Below are 27,237 nucleotides of genomic sequence, written 5' to 3'. Positions count from 1 at the left end.
AGTAACAACAGCGTTATATGACACACTCCCACAGTGAGGAGCTTCCTATGGCGTTCTAGTCAATATGGGTTAATGGTGTAACAGACTGCTTCTCCATTTCCCTCTCTCACCCTCCCTCGCTGTCGCTTTTTCGCTCTCTTTATCTCTGCAGCACACACACACACACACCCACACACACACACATATACAAATATATAGCAGCACCTGACTATCCAAGTTGACAAATCCACCGGTACTCCTTCCTTCCTTTAATGATTTGCTGTGTTTGCTCTAAGAAGCTTCCCCGCTGAATCCATTGGCTTTGACTAAACTCGCCAACCTATTATTCTCAATGAAGGGCACATAGATACTGATAGGAGCGGGGAGTAACAGGTCGATATTGAGCTAAAATAGGCAATGCACGGGTAACAGAGAAATACAGTAAATGTCAGTCGTAATCATAATATCCTGCTGAAAAAAACTAACTTTTCAGAAAGGAAGGAAATTACATTTGCTGTGTTTCATGTATCATTTGTTGGTCGCAGCATCATCTCCACTATAGATTTGTAGGGATACTGTAAAGATGCTGCACACTTGAAATCAAAGGTGCATAATGTATCTTCATATGTGTATGTTTGCATATGTGTTTTCATTTACATATATATGTGCAAGTGTGTGCTATTTTAAAAGACATCCTATTATATACATCAAAGCAATGCTTATAAACATCATATTAGGTTTAAACCAAGCCCATTCATTTCAGTCATCTCAACCCTTTCCACTTCAAACAGCTAATATTTTACATGTATATATAACCCATTTCATCCGTATACATGCATCCCATTTCCTCAACAAGCTAATCAAAAGGAAATCCAAATGAATTTATTTTCCTTTGGAATGACTGAGACTTGTTTACCCTCTAACTTTCACTCAGATAGATGGAGTCTGTGTTGCTGTTGCCAAATCTACAAGCTCAATAATTCTCTGACCTGATGAAAGCAGTTATTATTGTGAATCTATAAATGCTAAAAATAGAACACAAGTGTTTTCCTACATCAGCAGCAACGTATGCTGACACAAATGTATCTGATCATTACTGCTGATTGAATTATACAGATGGATTCCAAAATATACAGACGAGTGGGATGTGTGATAACAAGTTTTAGAAATAACGAGTGGAAAAAAAAAATGTAAGTCAACATTGCTTTTAGCCACTGGTGCTCATGAGCACTGATGGTAAAAGCATGTTTTTGATATGAAAAATAAAACTGTGTTCAGACTGTTCTTTTATTTAGCAAGCTGGCCGACTGCATTCTACTGTGGACACTCACAGGTTTGACAACTGCCATTCAGAAAAGAGAAATCACAGCAGCTGAGGGCTGAGTTGAAGAGTGAAGTACAGCATGTGGTGGAAAATGGATTTCAAAATGCAAAAGCTGAGACAACTATTGAATATGCAGTTAAAAAAAAAATGATTCAGGTTATAGTCTGAGCCACCTGTTGCAAATTTCCATCAGAGGCACATCATTTTGCGTCACAGCAGTGTTTCAATCTTGTGGGGTATTTACTCAGCCCAGTCGCAGCTCATCTAATTTGCATTGTGCCACTAAATAGGATCGGAGGCCAGACTGTTTTGACGCAGGCTGCGAATGTCTGGAAAGTAATGGAGCGCAAAGAGAAAACGTTTTGCTGCTGATGAACTCAGAATATCGACTGAAGAAAAGACATTTTTAGGACTGCAAGCATGTATTCATCCCACAAGAGAAAGGCTGTGAGGAAATATTAAATAGGCTGATGTTGTCAGCTCCACAAAAAGACCAGTGAATGAATATTTTAAACTTGTTTGACTAGATTATTTTGGTAAACAGATGAAAAACAATATAACAGGCTCACTTTATAAGTATTACTGGCTGCATCAAGCCAGACCAAAGCAGGATAAATAATCAGAATTCAACAAATCAACCATCTTTGTTTTGTTTATTTATTGAGTTAGTTAAAGTAAACAAATAAATATATGAAAAAAATAAGGGTCTAAAAAAAGAAACAACCAACAGTATCACTTCAAGTAAGTTTAAACCTGCAGTAACAGTTTTTTGCCCACTTGTAAGACTGGTGAATGTAAGATCAATATTCACTCTCTTTTTAGCTTTGTTTTGGGTCTCCAATGACTGAGGGAAATATCTGGCTCTTTAGTAGCTATTTAGTGCTTTATATGCTCAATATGTTTACCTGTTAGTTGCTAATTTTGTCTGTTTGAACTTTGGTGCTGAGCAGGTAGTGTACAGTGGGTTTTAGAGCTTTTTCTCTGAAAACAGCTGCCTGCTTCGGCCAAAAACAACACTGAGAGTGAGGGGGTGAGAGGAACCGCAGAGTCAGGGGATTATTCTCTGTGGGTTCGTTATTTCAAGCGACTCCTTTCACATACATGTAGTCATGGAATCCATTGTTCATATGAAAAATATGAATTATAGCTGCTTTAAGGAGAGGCTGACTTGAGACTGTATCTAGAATAAAAAAGTCATGTAGTTGCTCATGACTTCATTATCAAAAATCTATCCTTCAAAACCCCTATATCACTCCTCCAAATACTTTGTCTGCCAACATCCTGTACTTTATACTCATATTATGTCACAACTCCCATCTACAGTAGTGCAATTTTCTGCAATGGCTATTTGCAGCCCTCTGAGATTTGGTAAGGCGAAACTCTGTGAAATAAAGGCACCACTAAGAAAACTATCTGGCTAGAGGCATCGGAAAAAACTCTAGATGAATAAATCCTTCTTATGTGTAACATCATGTCTAAGGACCCAAAATCCCAGAGCAGGAGGCTGCGATCTTTTCGCATCTTGTCCAATGGTTGGTGGCTAAAGGGCTCTTGCCACAGTCTGTGCAAAGCCTTGCATCAAGTCAGCAAGATTTGGAAGCTCCTAGAAGTGTTCCTAATGGATTCTACACCAGTCTACACAGCACAGAGAGAGGGATAGAGAGGGAGAGAGAGAGAGGAAAAGAAAGGGAGCGAAAGGGAGAGAGAGAGAGATATGGTGGAAATGCCAACACCAAAGGGGATGAACTTCCTGCAATTTTACAGATATACATACATTCAGGCATGGGCACTCACACATTACATGTTGTAATGCAGTGTAAAAGTGATACCCCATAATAACCTATACCAAGTGACATGGTGGGTATCGCCATAACAACAAGAAATGAGAAAAACAAAAATACCCATGACCTATAACACATGCATTGGAACATGTATACACACACACACACACACACACACACACACCCTCTCTTTCTTCCCTTTTTCTTCCTGTCTTTATTCTCTCTCCATACTCCGTCTATCACATTTGCACAGTGATCCCTATGTAATCTCTATCAGTCATCTGTGTGGGCACGTATGCATCTGTGTGCACATGTTTGTGCCTGTGTGTCTGTGTGTAAGCCTCTGTGTGTGTGTGTGTGTGTGTGTGTGTGTGTGTGTGTGTGTGTGTGTGTGTGTGTGTGTGTGTGCGCGCGCACGCGTGTGTGTTTAATGTGCAAAGTCCCTTTAAAGGGTTTCCAAGTCGTGTTTTTCACAGAAGTCCCTCAACAGGAGAGGAAACTCTGCAGCTAGCCTTGGGACTGAAAAACGTACATTCGGCCTCTTTCTCGTGTGCATGTGTGTGTGTGTGTGTGTCAGGGGGTAGCGGGTGTAGGAGGGTGGGACTTTGAAGATGGGGTTTCTACTTTGTCTTAAGCTTGAAGGCGATGTTACAGTAGGAGTCTTTATTTTTCCTTCTCTCTCTCTCTCTCTTTTTCACACACACACTCCTCAACTGTTGTAGTGCATATTGTACATAATCATCAACAGTTTATAATTAATAAGCCTGGTTAATTAGAGCAGTTCTCTTGTATTCTCAGTCAAGATGTTGAATGAGAATTGTGAAAACATCTTTTCTACTGAAAATAATTAGTTTTATGGTCATTTGTATAGCGGCCTTAAATAGCATTTTACCCATTAAAAATACATTTGTTGATGAAATAAGATGTAACAATTTTTCATTTGGCACACATTTAATAATCGTCATCATTTTGTATTCAGATTGTATTATACATTCACGATGATTTTGAACTCGTAGATATTTGCTGTTGAGCTTATGAATCCTGTAAACATGTATATTTTATATCACGGCACGCTGTAATAAGCACTGAAACTGTTTCAACAACAAGTTTCCCAACATACTATAGTGTTTGATTCATGTGCTAGATGAGTTGGGTAACTTTGCTAAATAAATCAAAATGAAGTTTGACTCATGGTGGATCATATAAAGATCAATTGTTAGGTTGAAGAAGAGATCACTTTGATCTGTTTAGGGAAACCCTCAAAAATTTCAGTCAAAAAGGCTCTTGAATGACCAAGAACATCACTCATTCCCCAAGTCATACAATATTCCTTTATTCTGGGACAGTCCAGTCACTATTGTGAAGAAGAAAGCAAGGTCCTGTATCCACCGGGTGCAGCTTTTCTCCTTCTACCAAGTAGCACTTAACAAATGCTCGCGGGAAGTCCTGGTAGTGGTTCTTGTTGCTAAGCGACAATTGCAAACTCATTTGAGGCAAGGCAATCTTTTACTAAAGGTTTAAATATTTATAACTTTTAGCATTTGGCACCATGAGTGCTAAACACATGTTAAGCTCCAGCAGGAGTGTGTACCAAGGCATCTTTTAGATTCGAAAAAACACCAACATTGAGGAGAGGCTTTTTTCTGACTGACACACAACATGGAGCCTAATCCGTCTTGTTTCTTACATATACATAGCTATGGCTGCAGGTCGAATTCCTGATGAAGCAGCTTTAAGAGTTTACACTCGCCAAATGATTCTGAACATAGAGGCAACACGTATGAATATTTAAAATCATTTTATGACTCTTTTTTTGAAGGGGAAACAGATGGGTTGTTGAAGATGGGAGTTTCATTTGACAAAAACCCCTCATTGGATTTTTATCCAGCGCCTCCAATGCATCTGAATACAAAGTAGAATCAAAACACCATCATTGTCAATAAAATATGAATAAAGCACATTGAATTCTTCTCTTTATAATTTGATGATAATGATATACAAGAGTTTTGTCTTCTTGTATATTAATGTTGTGTTTGAGGACAACAAACTGGATATACTTACATTACAGACAGATGCAAAATCCCCTCTTCATGTCTATCTACTCTTCCCTCGCCATCTCTCTCTCCATACCCCTCTCTCTCTCTCCTTCTGCTTCAGGGGAAATTAATTGATGATTATCTTGTCTTGCAGAGCTGGTTTGCAAACTTGCTTTTTTTATCAGCAAGGCCTTGCTTTTCCACCACTTATAGCTTCATTTGACCCCCCCCCCTCCCCTCCCCCGGGTCCATCCTTCTCTCAGGCAACTGGGGTCCTATCAGTTAGCTATCTGTTCAGACTTATAGTTCAATTTGGTTTCCTTTAATAAAAGGATAGAACAGAGAAAAGATTTGTTAACAGAACTGGCTATGTTAACAGAGAGGGGCAGACAGACAGGGGAGACAGGACAAAGAAACACACAGGACCAAATAGATTCTTGGTTATTGTGAATTAGTTTAAATGAACAGAATCAGAGAAAGAAAAAAGAGAAGAGGATGACAAAAGGAATATTTTCTACATTGCAAAATGTAGTTTAGTGATTTCTTTTGTGTGTTTGGTTTTCTTTTAATTATAGTGAAATTATCTGCAGTGCAAAGCCACAGCAACGACAGGGCCAACAGCCAAAATATAACGACAAGATACACCTGATTTAATCACAGGATTCAATGGCAACCCCCCATACATGAACTTTCCAGGGTCAGTTTCAAAACGTACACAAGAAAGGAAGCAGTTTGGTGATTTGGGTACAGTTTTAAGTACTATGACAAAATCAGGTAATACATCTTAAACACCATCAAAAACAAAAAAAACCTTGAAAACACTACAGCTCAGAAATGTGTATTTAGTCATTTACAATGGTGTGAACAGATTTCTTTGAAGTTCATTTTTTCAAGTTGATAGGCTTGGAGTGGAAGTGTCAGTTTAGTGATTAGTAGGCTACAACAGTGTATGACTGAATCCAAATGTGCACCTCCTGGACCTGTGGACTGGGCCCCTTGGACTCGGTCATATACTGTGACGTGTCCAGCATGATCACGTCAAGTCTGTGAAGGCGTTTGTCCGCCTGGGAGTAAAATGTGCTATGAGACTGGATCTAAGAATTCGATCATTTCCATTATTACAAAGTGAAGGTCATGACCCTGTAACCCACTGTGTAACCCAAGTATTTTTTGAGCAGTTCCTGATGGTATTCACATAGGCAATTTATGCAAGATATGTGCAGGGTCTACTGCTTTACATAGCATAACTGATAGAGGTTAAATGATAAATAAAAGAGCATAAAAGTTGATATGCACAGTAAAACTCTCCCTTTTCTTTATTTATCTGAACATTAACACAGCTAATATTCTGTTCACATCAAACCTTCAACTGAGGATCCTCACATTGTAGGTAGTCCCATTTTTTTCTTGGCTGGATGAAAACCAACTTTTGCCAGTCAAAACTGGTCAAGCAGATTACAATAATCAATCCAAATGACCAGACCTATGTATACTCTGTATATGTGTTATATCAAACCACACTACATCAGTGAAGTTACATACAGTACTGTGCAAAAGTTTTAGATATTAAGATTCTTAACCTTAATGCAATACCATCAGGGAGGCGTCTGATTGGTCCCAAATTAATTCTGCGGCATGACAATGACCCCGAACATACAACCAGAGTCATGAAGAACTATCTTCAGTGATAAAAAGAACAAGGAGTTGTGCAACAGATGGTATGACCCCCACAGAGTCCTGATCTCAACATCATCGAGTCAGTCTGGGTTTACATGAAGAGACAGAAGCAACTGAGACACCTAAATCCACAGAAGACCTGTGGCTAATTATCCAAGATGCTTGGAACAACCTACCTGCCAAATACCTTGAAAAACTGTGTTCAAGTCTACCACAGAGAACTGGTGCTGTTTGAAAGGGAAAGTGCGGTCACAGCAAATATTGATTTCATTTAGGTTTCTTTTGTTTACTGCACTTTGTAGGAGGTTAATTGATAAATAAAAAGAATTTATAGCAATATTTTTGCAAGCATCCTTACCTTACTTTTAGTGTTTAAAATGTTTGCAGAGTACTGTATATAAAACTATAGATTGTGTATAACTAACAGGTAGAATGGTGAGTCTGCTTTAGATTTAAAAAAAAATGACTATGGTGGATTTAGTGGTCTTGATTTGAATTAACAGGGATTTTTGATTGCCATCTTTTAAAATGCAGTGTGAGTTGCAGTATCAGTAGCACTCCCTAAAGTCTCTCTGAAATCATTTCTGGCAATTTGAGATGTGCAGCTGATTAATATCTGCTCTCTCAACGTGTTATATTACACGTGCAATTACCTTTTCACTGCACAATGACTTTCAGTCTTGGTAAATTGTATTACATATTGCACCAAAGGATATGTTTGTTGCTCATTTGAGAGACACAGTCCTTTGAACAATGTAACTAGATTAGCTTTGCCTCATTTTTTTTTTCCATGTTCCATTTATGTAACTTTTTAGTACATTACGCCCACAGTGTTAGTGGTACCTTCCCTCTGGAAGACGGCGGCAAGACTCCAAACTACACTGCATCTTCTAACACCTATACTGAATCAAATATTCAGTTCATGTTTACTTTTTTTTTTCATTACCGGTGTTCAATAGCCCAAACAAAAGTCATGCCTTAGAATCAGAGCACACAAACACACACACACACACACAGACGCACAGATGAATCAATTTTTTATGTCGAAGACATCAATGCAAAACAAAGCAACATAAAAAATAAAGACATTAGCAGAAAGACCTGTCGGTTATACACACACACACATTTACATACAGTACACGTGCATGCACACACACTCACACTCATTCCTGAGGCAACAAACATACTTAGTCGTCCCTAAAGATGGGAAACGGAACAATGGAAAGAAAAAATAAAGACAAAGTACCTCCCGGAAAATGGTTTAATGGCTGTTAGGTTTGCATTTAACATATACACACATCCAGGAATATACAAGCACACACATACACACACACACACACACACACCAACACAAAATGTTATGCACAGATAGAATAAAACATAAATACACACACACACATAAATACACAAACACACAGGGGGGTAAGTGTGTATATCTGTTCTCTTGAGTTTGTCTTTGATATTTAGAGTTCATGATTCATAGATGAACTGCTATACAAGCGTAATGGAACACGCTTCTGTGTGTGTGTGTGTGTGTGTGTGTGTGTGTGTGTGTGTGTGTGTGTGTGTGGTGTGTGCGTGTGTGTCTTCAAAAGGTCAGGCTACACATTTGTGTCGCATCCCAACAGGCACTCAGACATGGACCAGTCTTGTATACCGCAATCATAACACACACGTAGGACTCACAGCAAAACAACATGTAGCAAGTCAACACAACAAGCACTGATGTGAACATGCACATTTCAGTGTAGAAATAAGAATACAGGACACATGAATTCATGACTATAGAATCTATATACATATATAATGTGAACATTACAGTAGGTCCAACTGATGGAGGGGGATGACCAAGACAGCAACTCTGGGCTGTGAGCCAGGAGTCGCCCACACAGTATCATTAACATGAATAGTTGTTCTCATAAATCAGAGTTCAGCCATACAGTTTCACCCTGAGTGCAGAGAAATTTGTTGCATGTATATCTGCTGCTCGTTTGACTCATTTTGATCAACGCAGGAGTTCACCCCCTGATTTCTCAGGTCTATAGATTGACACACAGATTGACAGTCCATCAACAACATACTTCTTTCTAACTTCTGATCCCAGACAAACACCAGATGATTCGTCTTGAGATAAAAAAAAATGATGATTTAAAAAAAAAGAAGAAGGGAATAATATGATGGATAACTTGGAATATATAATCATGAATCAACATAACTGCCATCAGCTCCACCCATGCCATGAAAATCACTCCAAACAACTGCAAGCATTCCTTCATTTGATACATTCTAATAATGCCAGCACCAGTAATAGTCACCATCATAAATATCCAGCCTTATCTTTATCTTATCTGGTATTATGTGATACTTGTTCTGTAAAGCTCATTGTTATCCATACAAAAAAAATCCTACCTAGTTCAAGCAGTTCGCAGGTAAGTTTGATATCACTATTGCCTCGGCAGTTGTCAGTGTATCATGACCATGACTCATACATACATACTCTCACATTGTCTTACCTTCGTATACAGCCTTGAAGCCCTGTGCACTGACAGCAAAGTCTGTGGTGAACCACAAAGCCAATATAGATCCACTGCTGACTATAGGAGAGGGCAGCATGAACCCTGACAACCTGCAAAACAGAAAGAAATGTTAAAAAAACAAAAAACAAACATCTCTTAAACACAGCATGATGACTCCTGAAATCAAACAATGAGGCATTATCAAACCTGTAAACCTGAAGCATCTGGCAGTTAAGGACTATTGTGGTCATTGTTGATGCTGTGGTTAATACCATAAGGTCTGGGATCACATTCCTCTAAGACCTTCTCTTTTATGTTTTCCTGACTCTGTGTTATAGTTTCAGGTTTTCTGCAGTCTCCTTCATTGAAGAAAAGGAGAGTGAAGAGGGTGATTTTTCCCACTCTCTAAAAATAAATCCTTGATACACTACTGAGCTACAGTGCACAATATCCTCTATTCATGATGACCAACCATGCTGTGAGCCCAGACACTCTGAAATACAGAACAATAACAGAAACTGCTACTGCCATTTGGGAATTTACACTAAAACTGTCAGACCAACATATGAGTCTGATACAGCCAGGTGAGCTCCTGATTAAACTGGATGTTGTATTGAAACAGTCTCTCGAGACTTAATTGAGAGGTGACGGTTAAACAGTTTGGGGAGGAGAGGAGGGAGGACTCTGAGAGAACAAATAACACAGAACTGAATTAGTTGAAATTGGAAGAGATGAATAGTTCATTGACTTGCCTTGATAATGAGGCCAAAGTAATGTAGATGAAAAACGTTTCCACAATGGGAAGACTAAAATCTGACATTCATACTGTTCTGACTGGGAGTTCTGGCAGGGAATCAAATGATTTCAAGGTTAAGTCAAGCTCACCTTAACAACTGAACTCGCTGCACTTTTGATCGAAGCATATTGATGTATATCTCTTGGCTTTGTCAAACTATGACCTCCAGTAAACACTAAGCTGGTTTGCAGCTGAGGGTGAATGGTTACTCAGCACCTGCAAGTCAAGAGGTCACGGTGCCCTGCTTGAAAGTGTCTTGGTGTCTTAAGGGAAAAGCCTGTCGATCTATGTTCCAATCCTTGCCATTGAGGAGCTCAGATATTTGGAAGGAGGTGGGAATAGAAACTACTGCTTCTTTGTACTGAAAAGATCCAGTTAAGGCGATTCGGACATCTGATCAGGACGCATGTAGTTTCCTCTCTAAAGCCCAGTTCAAACCAAAGGTTCACAATGAGACGAAACCGTTTTAGAACGTTGCAGGGAAAAGATGCAACAATGTGAACTGGCTCGTCTCAGCTACACTGAAGCCAGCTGATGGCGTCTCCTGCGACTCTGCTGGTCAAGTCGCCAGTGGCTGGTTTTTTAACATAAGACACGTCACCTGTTTCAACAGCCAATCAGCTCATAACGAAGTCAGCTGGTCAAGTCAGCAAACTGTCAGCTGATTGAAATGGCGTGAGTTTTGGACAGAGAAAAGAAAAGCCTCGACCCTCTCATTTCTTTTCAAGTTTTCGCTGTTTCATCAATACTAGAAATGCAACAGTATTAAATTAAATGCAAGTAACTCAGTGTTACTATCCTCATTCATATTTTAAGACACTACAAATTATATCCAGCTACAAAAAAAAGCCTGAAAATCCGTCAGTTAGAAGTATAGAGAGTCATTGCTATGGAGACGGATACACCGTCTCGTCTAGTCACATTGGTGTAAACCGGCAGACGGTGCATTGCAAGTAGTTACAAGTGTCAACTCGTCTCGTTGTGAATCTTAGGTCTGAACTAGGCTTTAAGGCTGCATTCACACCAAAATCAGCCTTGTGTTATACAATGCAAGGAGCAGGGTTGGTGGGGGCTTGTTGTTTTATGTAACAGTGAGAATCAAATACAATCGAGGAAGTCAAGCTGGAGCTACAGATTAATACATTTAAAAGGCTTATCAGATGCCAAAACACTGTGCAGCAGTTTGTAATACATAAACTGAGAGGATTTGAAAACTCTGCAAAGTTATCACAGTGGCAATTGTTTTATCTTTCATTGCAACAATCAAGAGGTAAACAGTCAAATACGGCGTTCACATTAGAAAGTAATCCACCAACACAGCGCCTTGCCGGATGATGTTGCATTGCGGCAAAAGTTGAGCCCGGTTCAACTTTTTTGCAGAGCCCTCTGCGGTGGCACCCCTGCTGCGTCAATGCATTGCCCCCATTCAAATGAATGAGATGGCTGCGTTTTATCACCCAGAGCTAATGTTGTTCTGAACGTTGTCTAAGTCAGACAAATCCACTGCAGGGAGTACATACCCACTCTGGCCTTGGACCACTTCACTTGCCTTGCTGTGCCTGCTACCATTGCAACTTGGACCCAAATACACAGTGGCAAAAGTAATGCTTAAACTTATAAGATCTATTTACTGTTGTATCTTTTATCTACTTTTTGAATTCTTAAATTGCTGTTTTTTTATTCTTAACATTTCCTATATTTATATTTTATTGTGCCACTGTTATATCAAGCGGAGCAGGATATTAGTGTCCATGAAAGCGAGCAAACTGAAAGCGAGTTAAATAGCTCTTGATATATCCAAATCAGGAGAACAATGATTTGGAGTACAAGTTTGGACAAAATCAATTTACCTTGGTTCACAACACACAAAGGTATGCAACGATGAAGGGTGAAGTGAGACAAGAAATAAAAGGGGAAGAGACCAGAGGGAAATATGAAAGGAAAAGAAAGACATACATGAACACAGGATTCAAGTGCGAACATAATCAAAGCAGTGACAACAATTAGTTTGGTTTCTGTATTACTGGCAGTCATTTTATACCAATTCATATTTCATAATTTGATAGGTCAGCCAGATCAACAGAGAGGCGGGCTTTAGTGGGATATATGGCACCTGAAAGAAGCTGAGAAAGGAAGTAAGATAAAAGGCAAACATGAGAAAAAGGTTAGAGAAAGAGGAAGAAAGGTAGATGGACAAAAAAAGCCATTTAACCACTGAGCCACGCAGAGGACAGTGAAAACAGAGAATAGTGGAAAATGAATAATTTTAATTCTCTGGCCTCAAAGCAAGGACACTAAGGACAGACAAGAACAGATGACAGGAGCATACGAAACCCGACAAATAGAAAGACAGATGGAGGGAATAGAGGAGAGAGAGGAAATGGAGGAAGGACAGGGCAGACGAGGGGAGGGGGGGCGAGGTGAGCGGTGAGACAAGAGGAGAAAAGAGAAGTGAGGATGAAGGGAAAGGTTTTGCTTCTTATTGGTTTAATACGATTTCTACTTGACTTAGCAACAGTAGTATGTGCACCTCACATCTTTTTTGTTGAATTGTATTTACAATTTAGCAGGTTTTGAGTTATTTGGGGTTTTTGGTCTTGTCTGAGATGGACATCTCTGTCCCAGTGGCTAGGCTAGTTAAATACTGTGCACTTTTCATACCAGTAGAAGGTACTGCATGATAATATTTTTGTTATTATTATACTGTATTTGTTTTATAGTAAACTTATATCCACTGAAACCTATTACGATTCATTATGTAATATAATAATAAGATGATCAACAAGATGTGTTGATTACAACTGCCTCTGTATTACTTGTGTTGCTATTTAATGCTTTCGCAGTAAATAAAGATAAATCCATGTACACCTTTGTGTTATTATTTTTCACTGGAGAGTACAGAGGAAGGGACATTCAATCATTCTTTTAACTGTACAGTATTCACAAATTGTTGATTATTGATAACCCCTTTTACTCCTCAAACATAGCTTGTACATTCCCCCTCAAAGTAGAAAATTCAGTCACGCAAAATCTCTCCTCATTCCTTAATAGTCGGTGCTCTGAGGTTTATTTCATTTCAATTCCAAACAGGCAGTGACACCTGGAACCAAGAATGAAAGTTGAACAAAAGATAGTCCCTTGTTCTTCAAGATTTTCTTACAGGTTTTTTTGAAAACCTAATCTTGTTCAGCATAGTTCTAGTTTACTCTACATTTGTGTTAATTAGACTGCTTGTTTGTGTTCAGATTTAAAGTATTGTCCAATTAGTGTAAGTGTCGTAGCTGGCCTATCCAATTCTGTAGCTTTTTGTAATTGTTGTACTGTATATTTAGTTGTACTCTTGTGTAATTAGTCTTTTCGTGGATTTCATAGCACAAAAAGCTTCTGTCTCTCCCTAAGGTCCCATGACACATCACAAGACATCACTAGGGATTTCGTGATGAATGAATTTCCCCTGTGGTGATTCAGGGTGGCTCAACAGTGCGGTATGCAGTCTATGTGGTATTAGCGCCTTCTGTTTGGTGAAAATCAAGGTATGTTAGTCTGGTTATGCGTCGGCCGAATGGAGCAGCAGTACCTGATGAACACGGAAAACACTTTAAATTGATTGCGGCAGGAAACAACTAGGGCTGTAGTCTCCAGGTCGACTGGTCAATTAGTTGGTCGATATGCTCTTGTCTGACCAAATTCTTATTGGTCGAATAATCGCCATGTTACTTTCATAAGTAGAAAAGTGCTACATCAATAGCCTTCCAGGAGTAATCCATTAGGATTAGGGACTAACAAATTACCTGTGAAAACGGGGGTGTATTCAAAACACCCCTGTTGTTTTCACAACTTTGAACTCACCCAACCTAATGGAAACTGCTGGGTCTAACTGTACCCAGCATATATATCCATTCATTCGGAAATCAATAGCGTTTGGGAGCCTCTGTGCACCGCTGTTCCGATACGTGAGTCAACCGCTGTACTGTTGCCTAGGAAACTATTGGTAGCGTAACTCCGTTTAGGAATAAGGCATTGCGTAATATGTTTGCATAGCGAGTGGGAAAGACTGATCGGCAGGAAAGTGATGGTAGATGCAAGCGAAGCAGAGGAAAAGTTGTCAGTCTGGCAGTAAATGTACAGTACAGACTCCAGTGTGTCAGTTAATAAATGCTAAAAAGTCACGGCTGTTGTTTCCCCAAGTGCTAGAAAAGTTAAGGGGGTTAGCTCCAAAGTTAGCAACAATAGGTTAGCCTAACTTGAAGACGCAAAACAGAAATAGAGAACGGAGAAATGTGTGGCTGCTGAGTTCACTGAGCACTCCGTCCCGTTACATCCAACCCCCCCCCCTTGTTGGCTTGTCTATAGCACAGTATTGCAATATTGCAGTTATTGCGACAGCCTTAGACATCACAGAATATTAAGTAAAAGAGTTACAAAGATAAGTTGTTGACCGATATAACGTCTGTGGCTGCTGCACTGGTACCTGCTGATCTAAGTTGCTATGAGCTGTCTGCCATCTCCATGTTTTTTTAATGAAAAATGATTGCTAACTGTACCAAACAGCAATGTGCTATGGCGAGGATGAGAGAAAATGCATGTCCTGCTTGAGTTTTTTTACCATTTTTAACATGTACTTCACATCTAACCTTTACCCGAACCCCCTCACGAACCCCATCATTTTTGGTGATTCTACGGATTACATGGGATTGACATTTCTTTCATTGGTAGTGTAACATTGTCTATTTCAGGGCTGTGTGCTGCATTTTCTGTGAACCTTCTATTATTTGTCAACCAGAGAGAGAGAATTGCCTGGTCACAGGCTATAATAAATCACCTTGGTGGCCCAAAGGGGACAGCAGTTGCACTCTAACATGAATATTTCACCGCTCAACAAATAAAATGTGAACAACGTGAAAAAGGTATAACTAATTATTGGGAGCATGCTTTGCTCTTTCATTTTTAATTTCATAGGCATATGAACTTTCAAGGGCATTTTTGCTCTGGATCAAGGTTAATTTCTGACACTAGGTTGGCTAGTATGGGACTTCTATTGATCAAAGACGTACTGTGGTGTTACCCTGACTGCCACTGAAAACTGCAGAGGTAAAACTGTCTGTGAATGGCTTTTAGCAAGCTCTGGTATTGACCTAGATGAAGCTTTAGCTCAAACAAGTTCATTAATAAATCATGTATTGATTGGAAAAACATGTCACATTACAATATTTCATGCATACACACATTACATATGATAAAACACCATAAGTAGTGCCCTACACATCGAGAAAAACACTCTGCATAAACCCAAACACAAAAACGTAATCATCCCCTTTCTCTGTCTGTCTGTCTCCGGGTATAAAATGGTGCTGTGATTTGTGTCTCAAATGGAGGATTGACCAGGAGACAGATGAGAATTCAGTCAGTCAGCCAGGTAATGAACAGTAATCGTCTAGCTGTCACTGTACTGATGGACAGACATGGTTCTATATCCCTGTCTGGCTCTGTGTTTCTCTCTCTTTCTGTTTTTCTCTCTCTCTGTCCCTCCTCCCTCTTTTCCTGCTCTCTTTCCATCGCACTCTCCCTCCTAATCAGGCCAACACACTGATCCTACGGCAGTTTGACATTTATACAAAAATAAGTGTGCTTGGCTTAAAATATGTCACCATTTATCCAGTCGGTCAACTGTCCAACCAGTCATCCAGCTTATGTAATCAGACAGCCACTCAGCGTCTCCAGCCAGCCGGTCTTTAAAGTCAACCGATCAACCAGCCAGCTTGCCTGTGTGCCTTCCTGCTGCTTCGTCCATCTGTCTGACTGCCCAGCTGTATTTGCCTGTCTACCTCTCACTCTGCCTGCCAGTCTATCAGACTGTCGGCATGTCTGATGTTGACAGATTCATAAAGCTAAGACTACTGTTTAGATTGGATGGTAGTACAGTAATAAGGCGTAACATGGTACTGGAAAATAGCATCAGTGTTATTTTCATTACCATCACATGACCGCTCTTCCACAGATTAAACAGGGGAATAGCTCGGGCGCAAGTGTAAACGAGTCGGTCACTTGAAAGAATTTTTACCAAATGATAAGGGAGACGCAGAAAATCTTATTAAAGCAGAGTGTAAGATTTCCATGAACAAAGTGACAAGCAGAGATGGGAATACTTCCAAATTGACATTCTCATCTTGGAATCAATGACCCTCTAACAGTTGAGAGGGTAAGTGTGTCATGGAGCTCAACAGCCCCAAATATGTCTGCAGCCCAAGCATGACCACTGACAAGTCCAAACATGACTACACAGTCATCGATAATAAGTGTATTCAGGAAACCAGTAAAATATAAATGGCACAGTGTGAGGTGGAAAACCTCATGGAGACAAGTAAATCAGTACAACAAACATGCAACATTTGTTTTTGCATTTGATATTGTTAAGAGAATGTAATAACTGATTTACTGAGCAGCCCATGTCTTGTAGCATGACACTTTATGATGAGGCCATGATGCATTTAGGACTAATATTCTCCCTACAGTCTCGCTACAACCACATTTCAACCATTAAAATAAGCCAGTAACAGCTTATATATATATACCTCTTAAAGCTGTTTAACCAAAAAGAACAAACCCATGACGGCAAAAAAAGTGGAAGAAGAGGAACAAAGAGCTTTAATTCAAATTAGTGCAAAGAGAGGTGGTGAAAAATAGGTTGTTTCACTAAGAAAAGACACCTGAGAGCCAGGTCTGTTTCCATCTCAACTATCACTGAAGTGACAGGCTAAGAAAATAGCAGGTATGCTTAGAAACGCCCTTACTGTCCATATGCACAATATGTAGCATGTGAATATTCTCAACACGTCAGAATGAAAGTTCATTGTCACATAATTTGCTTTACCACTTGCCATCTAATAATTTAAGTAGAAGGTGTTTTGAGCAATCCAATTTAACGTTGCCTCTCTTAACTGCAAATGTATACCCGCTGATGAGAGCCCGCTGACCTTTAAGATGTCCTTGCAGTCTTCTGGTAAATTTGACTTACAGTTGGTCCACCAAGCAGAAAATTCAGCTTTTAGAGTTGGTTCAGACAGCTTTCTGCAGTGCGCTTAACTCACGTGGAATAGATTATATGTAAATGTCAAATATGTACAGCGTTGATGTTTGACGTCCAGGCTGGCTCTGACCTCATCACTCCCCACGAGGAAGCACCAAGCAGGAGGTGGAGAGTGACGATACTCACTTCGCCCCTAGAGACAGGCAGACTCAGATCCATCAAGCAGATGCTGAAATGCAAAGAGCAGCAGACGTAGCAGCACACAGTAGCTCTCAGGTGAGCTATGTGCATGCAGAAAAAGACTGAGTAGAGTGCTGACGGTTTAAGTACACTGCCATGATTAACAGAGTACGTTTGATATATGTTGCAGTGGAGGAGTATACCATGTGAGTGTAGAGGTTGACTTGAGTTGGCTGCCTGAACAAGCTTGTGTGCTTTTGCTTCTTTCTTTGGTGTAAAACATGAATGTATTACCTAGTAAGTAAATCCTTTTCTCGTTCTCTTACCATAAAACATTACAGGTGGCCTGTTAAATGAAACCTGTGAAAACACATGAAAAGTGCACCATCAAAGCGCCCATAGAGGCTTGTTGTCTTGTTGGTGGTCTCATTTATTTATGGCAGAGTAATTATACTACTGTCTCTAAATTAACGTGGTATTGAACTATTGATGTTTAAATGTTAGCCCCTCTTCTCTCCTCTTTAAAGATTTATGCTGATATTGAACAGTACTGACTGAATGTATATCAAAACACTTTTTCTAAGGTTCTCATGCACTTTTTTCTGGCGATGGCAGTGACAACCTGTATCAATCACACCGTAACAAAGCTAAATCAAGAGTGATGTTGGCAGCTCTGGGATGTTAATACCTCACAGGTATAACAGAATGCTTGTGAACAGCCGTTTGTCGGTTGAAATCCACAGAACAGCAGAGGAAATCTTGACAGGGGAAGTGAACAAGAGACTTATTCAATGACCATTATAATGTATTTGACTGAGGCACTTGACCTCCGACTGCTCTGGTGGAGCTGCAACAACAGATGGCTGTGATGGGAAGCTCATGGGTGAAGAATATAAGGCCTAAATGAAGTGGAAAAAAAAGACTGGATCTCCACCGCCTATGTTTAAGTATGAATTTGCAATGACTAGGGCAGGGTGCTCTCATAAGAATTATATTCTTTTCTGGTTTGTTGATGTTTTTCTACAAACATACTAGTTTCTAAAGAAAATTTAATTGAATACTACTTTCAATATCATTTGGTTTAAAATTAGTCATAGTCTGAGAGCAGTGGAGGCTGGTCCATAGAGGCAGAGGAAGTTGATCCTCCTCTATTTTTTGAGAGGCAAAAGGGAAGTGTGTAAGTCATGTATTTGATACATGCATTAATACTTTCTGATGTGAACCAACACTTTTAGATCTGTGAATGTTTTTAGTGTTCAGTCTTCAGCACTGATCTGAACCTGTATCACATTATAAACTTTGTGCTACTTTATATATTTCTGTATACTAAGAAAATATATAGGAAACACGTGTAAATCATGTGATACGTTGTCTGTTTTTGATGAGAACATAAATTTGTTGTCACAATAGAATAATACTATAAATTTGAATTTCACTTTGTTGGTAAAATGACACATTTGATCCACTCCATGGCTAAAATGAGCACTTCTTTGTTTAGAGACATTATGTATATGCTAAATATCTTTAAAGAAGCAGCCTTTTCACCACTCAAGCAAATTGTTTTATTGGCATATAAAATTGCCCCCCACCCTGATTTCATCAGGTGGGACAATAATATAGTTTGAGGCGGTGTGTTGTAAGATTCCATGTTGGTTTTCCTCCTGTCCTCCCCAATTATTTGAGTCACCAGCCACCAATGTCTGAGAGACTTAATTGCAAAACTCCTTGACATTCTCAAAGGTCAAATCAACTGAATTTTCTGAAAATCATTACATTCACTCTGGAGCAGTCACAAAACTGTGCTACCCTTGCAATATTTTGGTTTATTTTTTACATACATGCATAACTGAATGTCCACACAATTGGAGCTATGAAACCCATACAAAGTCCATTTGGAAAAAGTAAAACAACAAGGCTACTTACTGCAAAATAAGAACTACTTTCTTACTCACAGAAAAGCTGACATTTTTGAGACAAAACAGCAATTTATATTTTTGGTTCCTCATATATATCTACCTGCTCAGACATCTATAAAACAATCTGTCACACACAAACCAGACACAAAACCAATGTCAACTCATAAAACTTTTTTTTTCTTTCTGCCATAGTGTTGCAGAGCATTTGGTGTCTTCTTGCCAACACTAGATACCCCTCACACTTGTACAGTAGATGTATGTCCCTGGCTGAAACTATTTGTTTCAATGCGTCTATCTGGGAGTGTAATCCATTTTTTAAGTCTGGTGGAACACCAGTCTATCAGTGACACAGCACAGCTCGGAGTAAATGGATAGACAACATGTGCTTGTTGTGGAGAAGACAAAGACTGAGAGAGAGACGAAGAAAAAAAGAAACACAGTGAGGCAGATGATAGAAGAAATCTTGAAAACAATAACCAACCTATTTTTTTTCAGTGGGGAAGATTTGACCAACATTCAAAGACAGGGAAAGAGAAACAACAGGATGAGGACATGTCAGTGTTGTTGAGTCGCATTTTTAGGTTCAGTTGTACAAACTGTAGACGTTATGTTGGTGAACAGTGTGGTATAAACAGGGGTTGTAAAAATCTCTGGCATCTGGGCCGTATTTTTTTGGAAATTTCTGAAGCCAGATAGGGATAAACAAAACACCCAGTGCTTCTTTTCTCTGCATGAGTTTCTGCAGTACATGAAGAGGATGGCCTTAGGCAAAATGAGCTTTTTTTCCTTTTTTAGTTTCTCTGTGTTAACATTTAATACACATTTCTGTGGTCATGTGAAATCCATGTAACACCAACTTTCAAACACCACTGGATGATTTAAAAAAAAAACAAGGACATTAGAGAAGTCAGTGTTTTGTAGATATGAGGTTTTAACCCATCAGCAACAATATGAAGACAGAATTATATGGTAAATCTACTATTTTCTAACCACTCATTTCATGCAGCACTTTGAAAAGATATTAAGTTGTACTTATGGATAATTAGTTCTCTGGCTTAATTGTAGACCCCTGGCTATAGAACAATTTGACAGTCTACCCAAGGCTAGCTAAAGTAGCCTTAAGCTAACTTTTTTAAACAACACTTATATGATCTGACTTTAAAAGTGCTATTGATATGTTTAATGCTGAAGAAGAAAGGAAAGGAAAAAAGAGAAGAGAAGAGAAGAGAAGAGAAGAGAAGAGAAGAGAAGAGAAGAGAAGAGAAGAGAAGAGAAGAGAAGAGAAGAGAAGAGAAGAGAAGAAGAGTTTTGATTTCACTGGTCTGAGCAGATTTTATGCAGAAAAACAGATAGACAGACAAACAAATCTTATTCTGAGGAGGAATTATACTTATTTTGCCTCTGGGACTGTATGTTACCCACTGAGACACATAAAGTAATTCACATATGTACACACACACACACACACAAAGGCAAAAACACAGGAACTGGGAGAGATACACATGATCACACAGATCTATGTGGCAGAACTGCTGCAGTGTTGTGAGGAGTTGAGTGCCTTGCTCAAGGGCACTTTGGCAATGGGTGGCATTTGATGTGTGTGATAAGAGGTAAGAGCCCCGCTGATTCTCTGGTGTCCTCAAGCAAGGCCCTGCTGTGCAATCCCCTTATATTTAAACCAGGAACCCCCACCCCCCCCACTTCCCCCACACCCCCTCCTCCCACAGTATCTGTCAAGCTGTCTGTCTACTAGAGCAGGATTGTCTACAAAGGCCTGTGTGTGTTTGTGTTCATCTACTAGGTGTGAGACAAGAGACAAAAGATAAGAGCAGAGCAAGAACGTGTAACTTGACTGAGATAATCAATCCAAATATTGATCTGAACATTTGTCCAATTGCAAGTTTCCCACATGAAATGACCAAATCAACAGAGAAATTGTACCTATGACAATGTTTTACACCTATTTTACCACAAATTATACATAAACAACAGTATGTTTTTCCTTTACTTTTCTTATACAACAGCTTGTCAACGGTTCCTAAGCTGAGCTTTAAGAAGAAGGAAATGGGGGATGATTAAAAGCACAATGAGCATTATTTTGATGTGAGTTTTATTCAGCGCAACACAAACAAAGAGATTAGGATACTCTGTGTTTCATTAAACCAGCATTGTTAAACTTCCATTTATCATAAGCCTTAAATGGTATTCACAAGAACACAAAGCCAAGGTCAACAATAAATGGGAATATTTCACATCAAACTATATGCTTCAAAATCTTGAAAAAGGTTCCAAATTTAGCATTTTCTTTAGTGTTTGTTGTGCTGACACTGAGTCAAAGGTGTTTTTATCAAGAAAGGAGCCAAAGAGCCGAAATTTGAACTGAATCAGAAAGATGAACACTTCTATTTCCAGTCGCTTTCTGTGATTTGAGTATGCTAATTGTCACAGGAAATTAATACAGATGTGTCTTTCTCAATGACAAACAGTTACAGTTTGGTCACAAATCACAGTCCTGTTGACAGAAATAAATGCTGCTTCAGTATTTTTTTCCCCTGACTTGCAATTTTCACCAAATATTACCGTTATACTGCAAAAATGCCTGCACTAAAAATGCAAAGTGCTTTTTTGAGAAAAGTCACCATAATTTTCACAATGTCACAATAGGTACAAAAACCACCACAAAATCCCAGAGGGAGCAATTTGTCAAAGCTGTGGTAAGGAACAGGAGCAGGGCAGCAGGATATTGTGATTAGGCAGCTGGCATCAAGCTACATCTCACTGGGTTGTAGAGCAGTGTTTTTGTAACTGTGAATCTGGTCCTAACATGGGACGCCGGTTGCTTTAAGTTGGCCCTCACAAGATAATGCTTTCGTGAATGGAGATCTCAGGTTGAGATAATCAGGCTGTGATCCCATGTGATAAAAGCACAAATAGTACATTTTTATCATTGGACCATAAACAGAGCAGCTCTGTTTTTTAATTGAGGAATTATCTGATATGAAGCGTTGCTGTTGACAAAAACATTTTGACCAGTCATACTAACATTTAATAGGAACTAAGGGTGCTTTCACACCTAACCTGTTTGGTGTGTTCCACTCAAACTCTGGTGTGTTTGCCTGTTTTGTTTGTGTCGAAACCACCTGAAAAAGTAGGTCTTGGCTCATTTCCAAGACTCTGGTGCGGTTTATTTGAGGTGTGAAAGCAAAGTGAACAAACCACAGGACCACGTGAGAGTATATGTACAATTTAAGCATGAATTTAGAAGCTAGACTGCTATTAAATTCATCTGCTGATCATGAACTGTCAAGGAAGTGATATTAAAGCTATCTATGTAAGCAGTGCAGGCGATATGTTCTCACAAAAATCATTTGGTAACCATGGATTTTCTCTGATCAATTAAAAAGTGGAAATGGAGTTTAAAAAAAGCAGTGTTGTGCTTGTGTTCTACTCCCTATATTTTAGCAGTTCCTCACTGAAAAGTGAAAGAAATGAAGCAACCACACAGAAACCATCCCCCTGTATATTACTGTATAAGACACCTCATGAAAGTTATTTGTGAACTCTTTGTGACACCAGAGAAGATAAATATACATGTAAGAAGCAGTAAAGTGCTGCATGTCAGTCACTTGCATATTTTTGCATGATGATGCAGGATGACATAATGAAAACTGTCCAATGAATATTTAACTTGTAAATTTGTATGACCTCATGTATACAGCTCTTGGTTTGTCTGTAATAAATTAGTATGAACATGAACCAGACTTGAACTAAAAGGCAACAGTGTATCTTTTTTGAACTAAACTACAGGTGTGAAAGGGACCTGAATGCTGGTTGAGCGAAACAACTACCATCTAGGAGCTTGAGTCCATGGAAACCACTCCAAGACCCTCAAAACTGGCATCATAGCTTTAACTGCACTTTAGAAAAACCCAGTCTGCCTAGCAGCAGCAGCAGCAGCAGCAGCAAAGGTTTGTGGGTATCCAGACTCTTGGCTGTTGGCCAAGACTGAGTCCTTCAGACTAAAGTACTCTCTCTCTGTCTCACACACAAACCTGTTTTTATTTTCAAGTCTGCAGAAGCATAATGAAGCACAACACTTACCACCTCCTGAACCACATATGATGTTGCACTAAGAACTAGATTACATAACATGCATCCAGTATTGGCTGATTTCTACATAACAACACACATCAATGTAATGGTTAAACATATTTGTCTTCAGAGAACAGGAAGGTCATAGTATACACTGATTTGTGTCTCCTTCAAAACTGGGGATGTAATTTTCAGTAAATTTTGCTTTCAATAGACCGACACCCATTAACCGGTAACTAACTGGTTAATTTTTAAGAAAAGTTGTGATGTAGCTTTCATTTGTGAGAGCTGTCCAGCAGTCAGTGGTCAGAGCTAGCTTGTCTGCCCTGGTTAGCTTGACTTTCATCTCAGCCTTCTTCACCTCAAAGTGTTTTCAATGCATTTAGTCACAGTAGCTCTCGAGGGCACAACGTACTCAGGCTTGAGGTACCGAACTAACTCTTTCAATTACACCCTCTGCCACACTAATTGGCAGCATATCAGTCTCAATCATTCGGCACACCACCTGGGTGATGGCCTAATAACAAGCACCTGCGTTGATATTACAGATAGACCACAGGATTAGCATGCTAGGCTAACAGTCCGTCAGCTGTGTGATTTTATATCTGTGACGTCTTTCAGAGCACACAAACACTGTAAACACACCTGTCACCTGCCCAGCACAGTGCTGTTAAACCGGAGACACCACAGCTACACCTTATTTTTATACAGTCTATGGGCTACACACAGCATGACTATGCTAACGATGCTAGCCATGCTAACTAGCTGTTAGCTGCCGTGCAGGTTGGTAAAATGGATCTGTGACGTCTCTTTGTATCTGCAGGTTGGTGATTCTTAAAGTGTTGGAGCCTCCACGTAAGACACTTTGGTCAGTAAATGTGTGTTTTTAAAACTTTTTTCAGGGCTACACTCACTCTCAGTCCCCTAAGGTACCATAATTTGGCACTGATTGATCTAACGTAAATAATGTGAAGTAACAAATTCAGTACCCAACCCTAGTATGCAAATTAACCTATAGACCGATATGCGTTACTGGTCAAAAATATTCTCTGCGGTTAACCGATTAACAGTTAACCATTGACATCCCTATTCAAAATCATTTCATATCATGGCCCTTAAGGAAAGGACAAAAAACAAGTAAGAGAAAAGCACAAACTTAAAGAAAAAAAAGCTCCAAATTCTGAAATGATGCAAAATGTCATAATTCATAAAAGATTTGAAACACATCTACCTCATTTATGTCTTTTGCTCTTATGTCTGTTTTGTCGTTGTTGGCCACCATTAGTCCATGATTGGAAAACAACCCTCTCATTTATCATCCACAAGGCATGTACAGTATTTACACCTATATGTTGTCCTCATTTTAGAAGTTTTCAAGAAACCATGCTCACAAAACATTTTGAGCAAAAGGGTTTGCTCACAATTTATATTTTCACATACAATAAAACGTCAAAAATAATGTAAACCTGCTCAGCTGTAGAAGTAGGATGAGATTTTCAGTGACTAAATGAAATCTAAGAGTCTCTCTCCCTCACACACAAAATACTACATATCCACAAATCACTGATGCACATGGCAGTGGTAGAAAACTAAAATGAAAACTGGCCGGAAGCCTGACATTGGCTGTTTTCCATCGGTAATGTGGGACACTTGGAACAAAAACAAAAAACCTTAAAGTTGTGAATGTGAGTTGTGGATATGTGCCAAACATAGGGGCTCTTGGCAAATGTGTTTATCCATTTGAAAAAAACGACAACAACAACAACAAAACAAACAAACAAACAAAAAAGATAGAAAGGTTGTGATTGAATAATCAGGATTATGAAGATGCATCTCCCATGGTGATGCACAGAAAAATAGCCAAAAACTGTCTAGTCCATCAGAATTTTGTAGTCGATGTTGTAGCAGCAAAAAACTGGTGAGGAATCAAGTGCTGAAAAATGAAAGTTATTTTATAAACACCTTTCCAAATTCAGTGTAAGGCTGTGTTCAGACTTACATTAGCAGTATGTGAAAAAAAAGCAGAGCTGATGGGAATGAGGGGAATGCAGAGGGCTCTGGTAAATTAAAAATAGATAGAACTGGCCAGCAAATTGAGCCTGGCTCAACTTTGGCAGCAACACAATGCAGAAACATCCAGCAATACACTGCGTTGACTAAATAAATATAGACAAATACATATCTCCGGTAGATTACTTACTAATATAAGCAGCATAATTCTACTGTTCATCATCGAGAAAGAAGATAAAATGATTGTTGTTGTGATCACTTTCCGAAGATGTAAAATAGTCTCATATAATAAGCTGTCGTGCGGTATTTAGGTGTCTGATAAGCCTTAAAACTCATTAATCTGTTACTTCCACATGGCCTATTTCATCGCTTCACCTATACCTGTAGCAGCACGTCAAAAACACAATGTCTTTTTAAACTCAAGGCTATTTTCACTCGGAGGGCCTGCCAAGACATTTCAACTGTCAATAAAACAGACTGAATGGATGAATTAAACATTGTAGATGTACAAGTGGAAGATTCTTGTAACTTTCAATGCCAGAATGAACTGATTTGGAACCTTAAATAGAGTTAATTTGTTTAAAACATCAAACATGAGAATTTTTTTTAACTTTTAGACCACATACAGAGACCAACAAGACACATATACATAAACCAACTGTCTACCTTTCATATTCAGTCTCTCTTTTTCTCTTTGTCAATTTTTGTCTCTCTCTCTCTTTCTCTATAGCCGCCCTGCTCTCTATCTCTCATTTTGTAGAACAGTGCAGTCAGGCCAAGAAACCATCCATCAAAGTGCTTACAAGTGAACAACCATTACTGTTACACTCAAGCAAGCACACACTCACACTAACACCACACATAAAGCACACATACCTGCTATATCCATCACAAGCTTACACACACACACACACACACACACACACACATACACACACTGTAAAGTGCTTCAACCTTGACTCCACACACACACACACACACACACACACACACACACGCACGCACACACACACACACACAACTATCAATTTCGTACTCTTAGCCTCATGCAGACATTGGTCATAATAGCCTTGAGACCAAAATAGACAATACATAGACACACACACACACACACACACACACACACACACACACACACACACACACACTGTATATAAAGTCACAATTTTGTGCACACACACACAATCACACAAAACTAGCCAAGTCAAACACTGTGGGCAAAACAACCCACGAAGAACATGGCTCACTGAGTGTGAAAACGCAGATATCGACATAAGAAACTTTTAACCTTTGATACACACACACACACAAACACACATAGTTTAAAAAATTTGGTAAGAAGCTGCGCTACCTTGTCATATTAACCAAGACACACACACACACACACACTCTCACAGAGAGAAAGCCAACAGAGGCAATGCCAGTGGCTACAATTATAATGATACTAGTGAGAACATTAACATATACAGTATGTAATGTACACCATGACTCAATGTGTCTGGACATGTTTGTGTGTGTGTGTGTGTGTGTGTATATTTGCATGTGTTTATGTGGTCTGCGTCTGCATGAGAGTGCACTTCTACACCACCTATGCGCATACATTTGTTCTCCCGGGTGGGTGTATGTGCGTGTTTGCATTGTTTTCTGGGTGTGTGTGTGTGTGTGTGTATGTGTGTGTCTCGAGTGTCTGTGTGTATTGTTTTGCGTGTGTGAATGTGTGTGTTTGACCACATTGAAAAGCGTATAATCCGGCGCTATGGGCAATATCAACAGAGAAAACCACTGGGCTAAAGTAGGGCAAGCTTCCCTTTAAAACACACACACACACACTAACACACACACACACACACACACACACACAGATAGGCGCGCACACAGCTAACACAAACACTGCATCACCAAT

The 27,237-nt window shown here is 39.3% G+C and overlaps 1 protein-coding gene across 1 annotated transcript in view; it reads right to left on the bottom strand.

Moving 5' to 3' along the window:
* Positions 1-27,237, bottom strand: part of LOC121900087 (CUB and sushi domain-containing protein 1-like) — a 431,770-nt gene that overhangs the window by 274,825 nt on the left and 129,708 nt on the right. Inside the window, exon 3 of the mRNA XM_042416050.1 lies at positions 9,311-9,423. Within this exon, the coding sequence (XP_042271984.1) occupies positions 9,311-9,423 (113 nt within the window). The remainder of the gene's footprint in view (positions 1-9,310; positions 9,424-27,237) is intronic.

The sequence above is a fragment of the Thunnus maccoyii genome, chromosome 1 (genome assembly GCF_910596095.1).
Source record: "Thunnus maccoyii chromosome 1, fThuMac1.1, whole genome shotgun sequence".
Classification (NCBI taxonomy): Eukaryota; Metazoa; Chordata; class Actinopteri; order Scombriformes; family Scombridae; genus Thunnus; species Thunnus maccoyii.
Note: the sequence above shows the minus strand (reverse complement) of the source record. Positions and strands in the feature narration are given on the sequence as shown.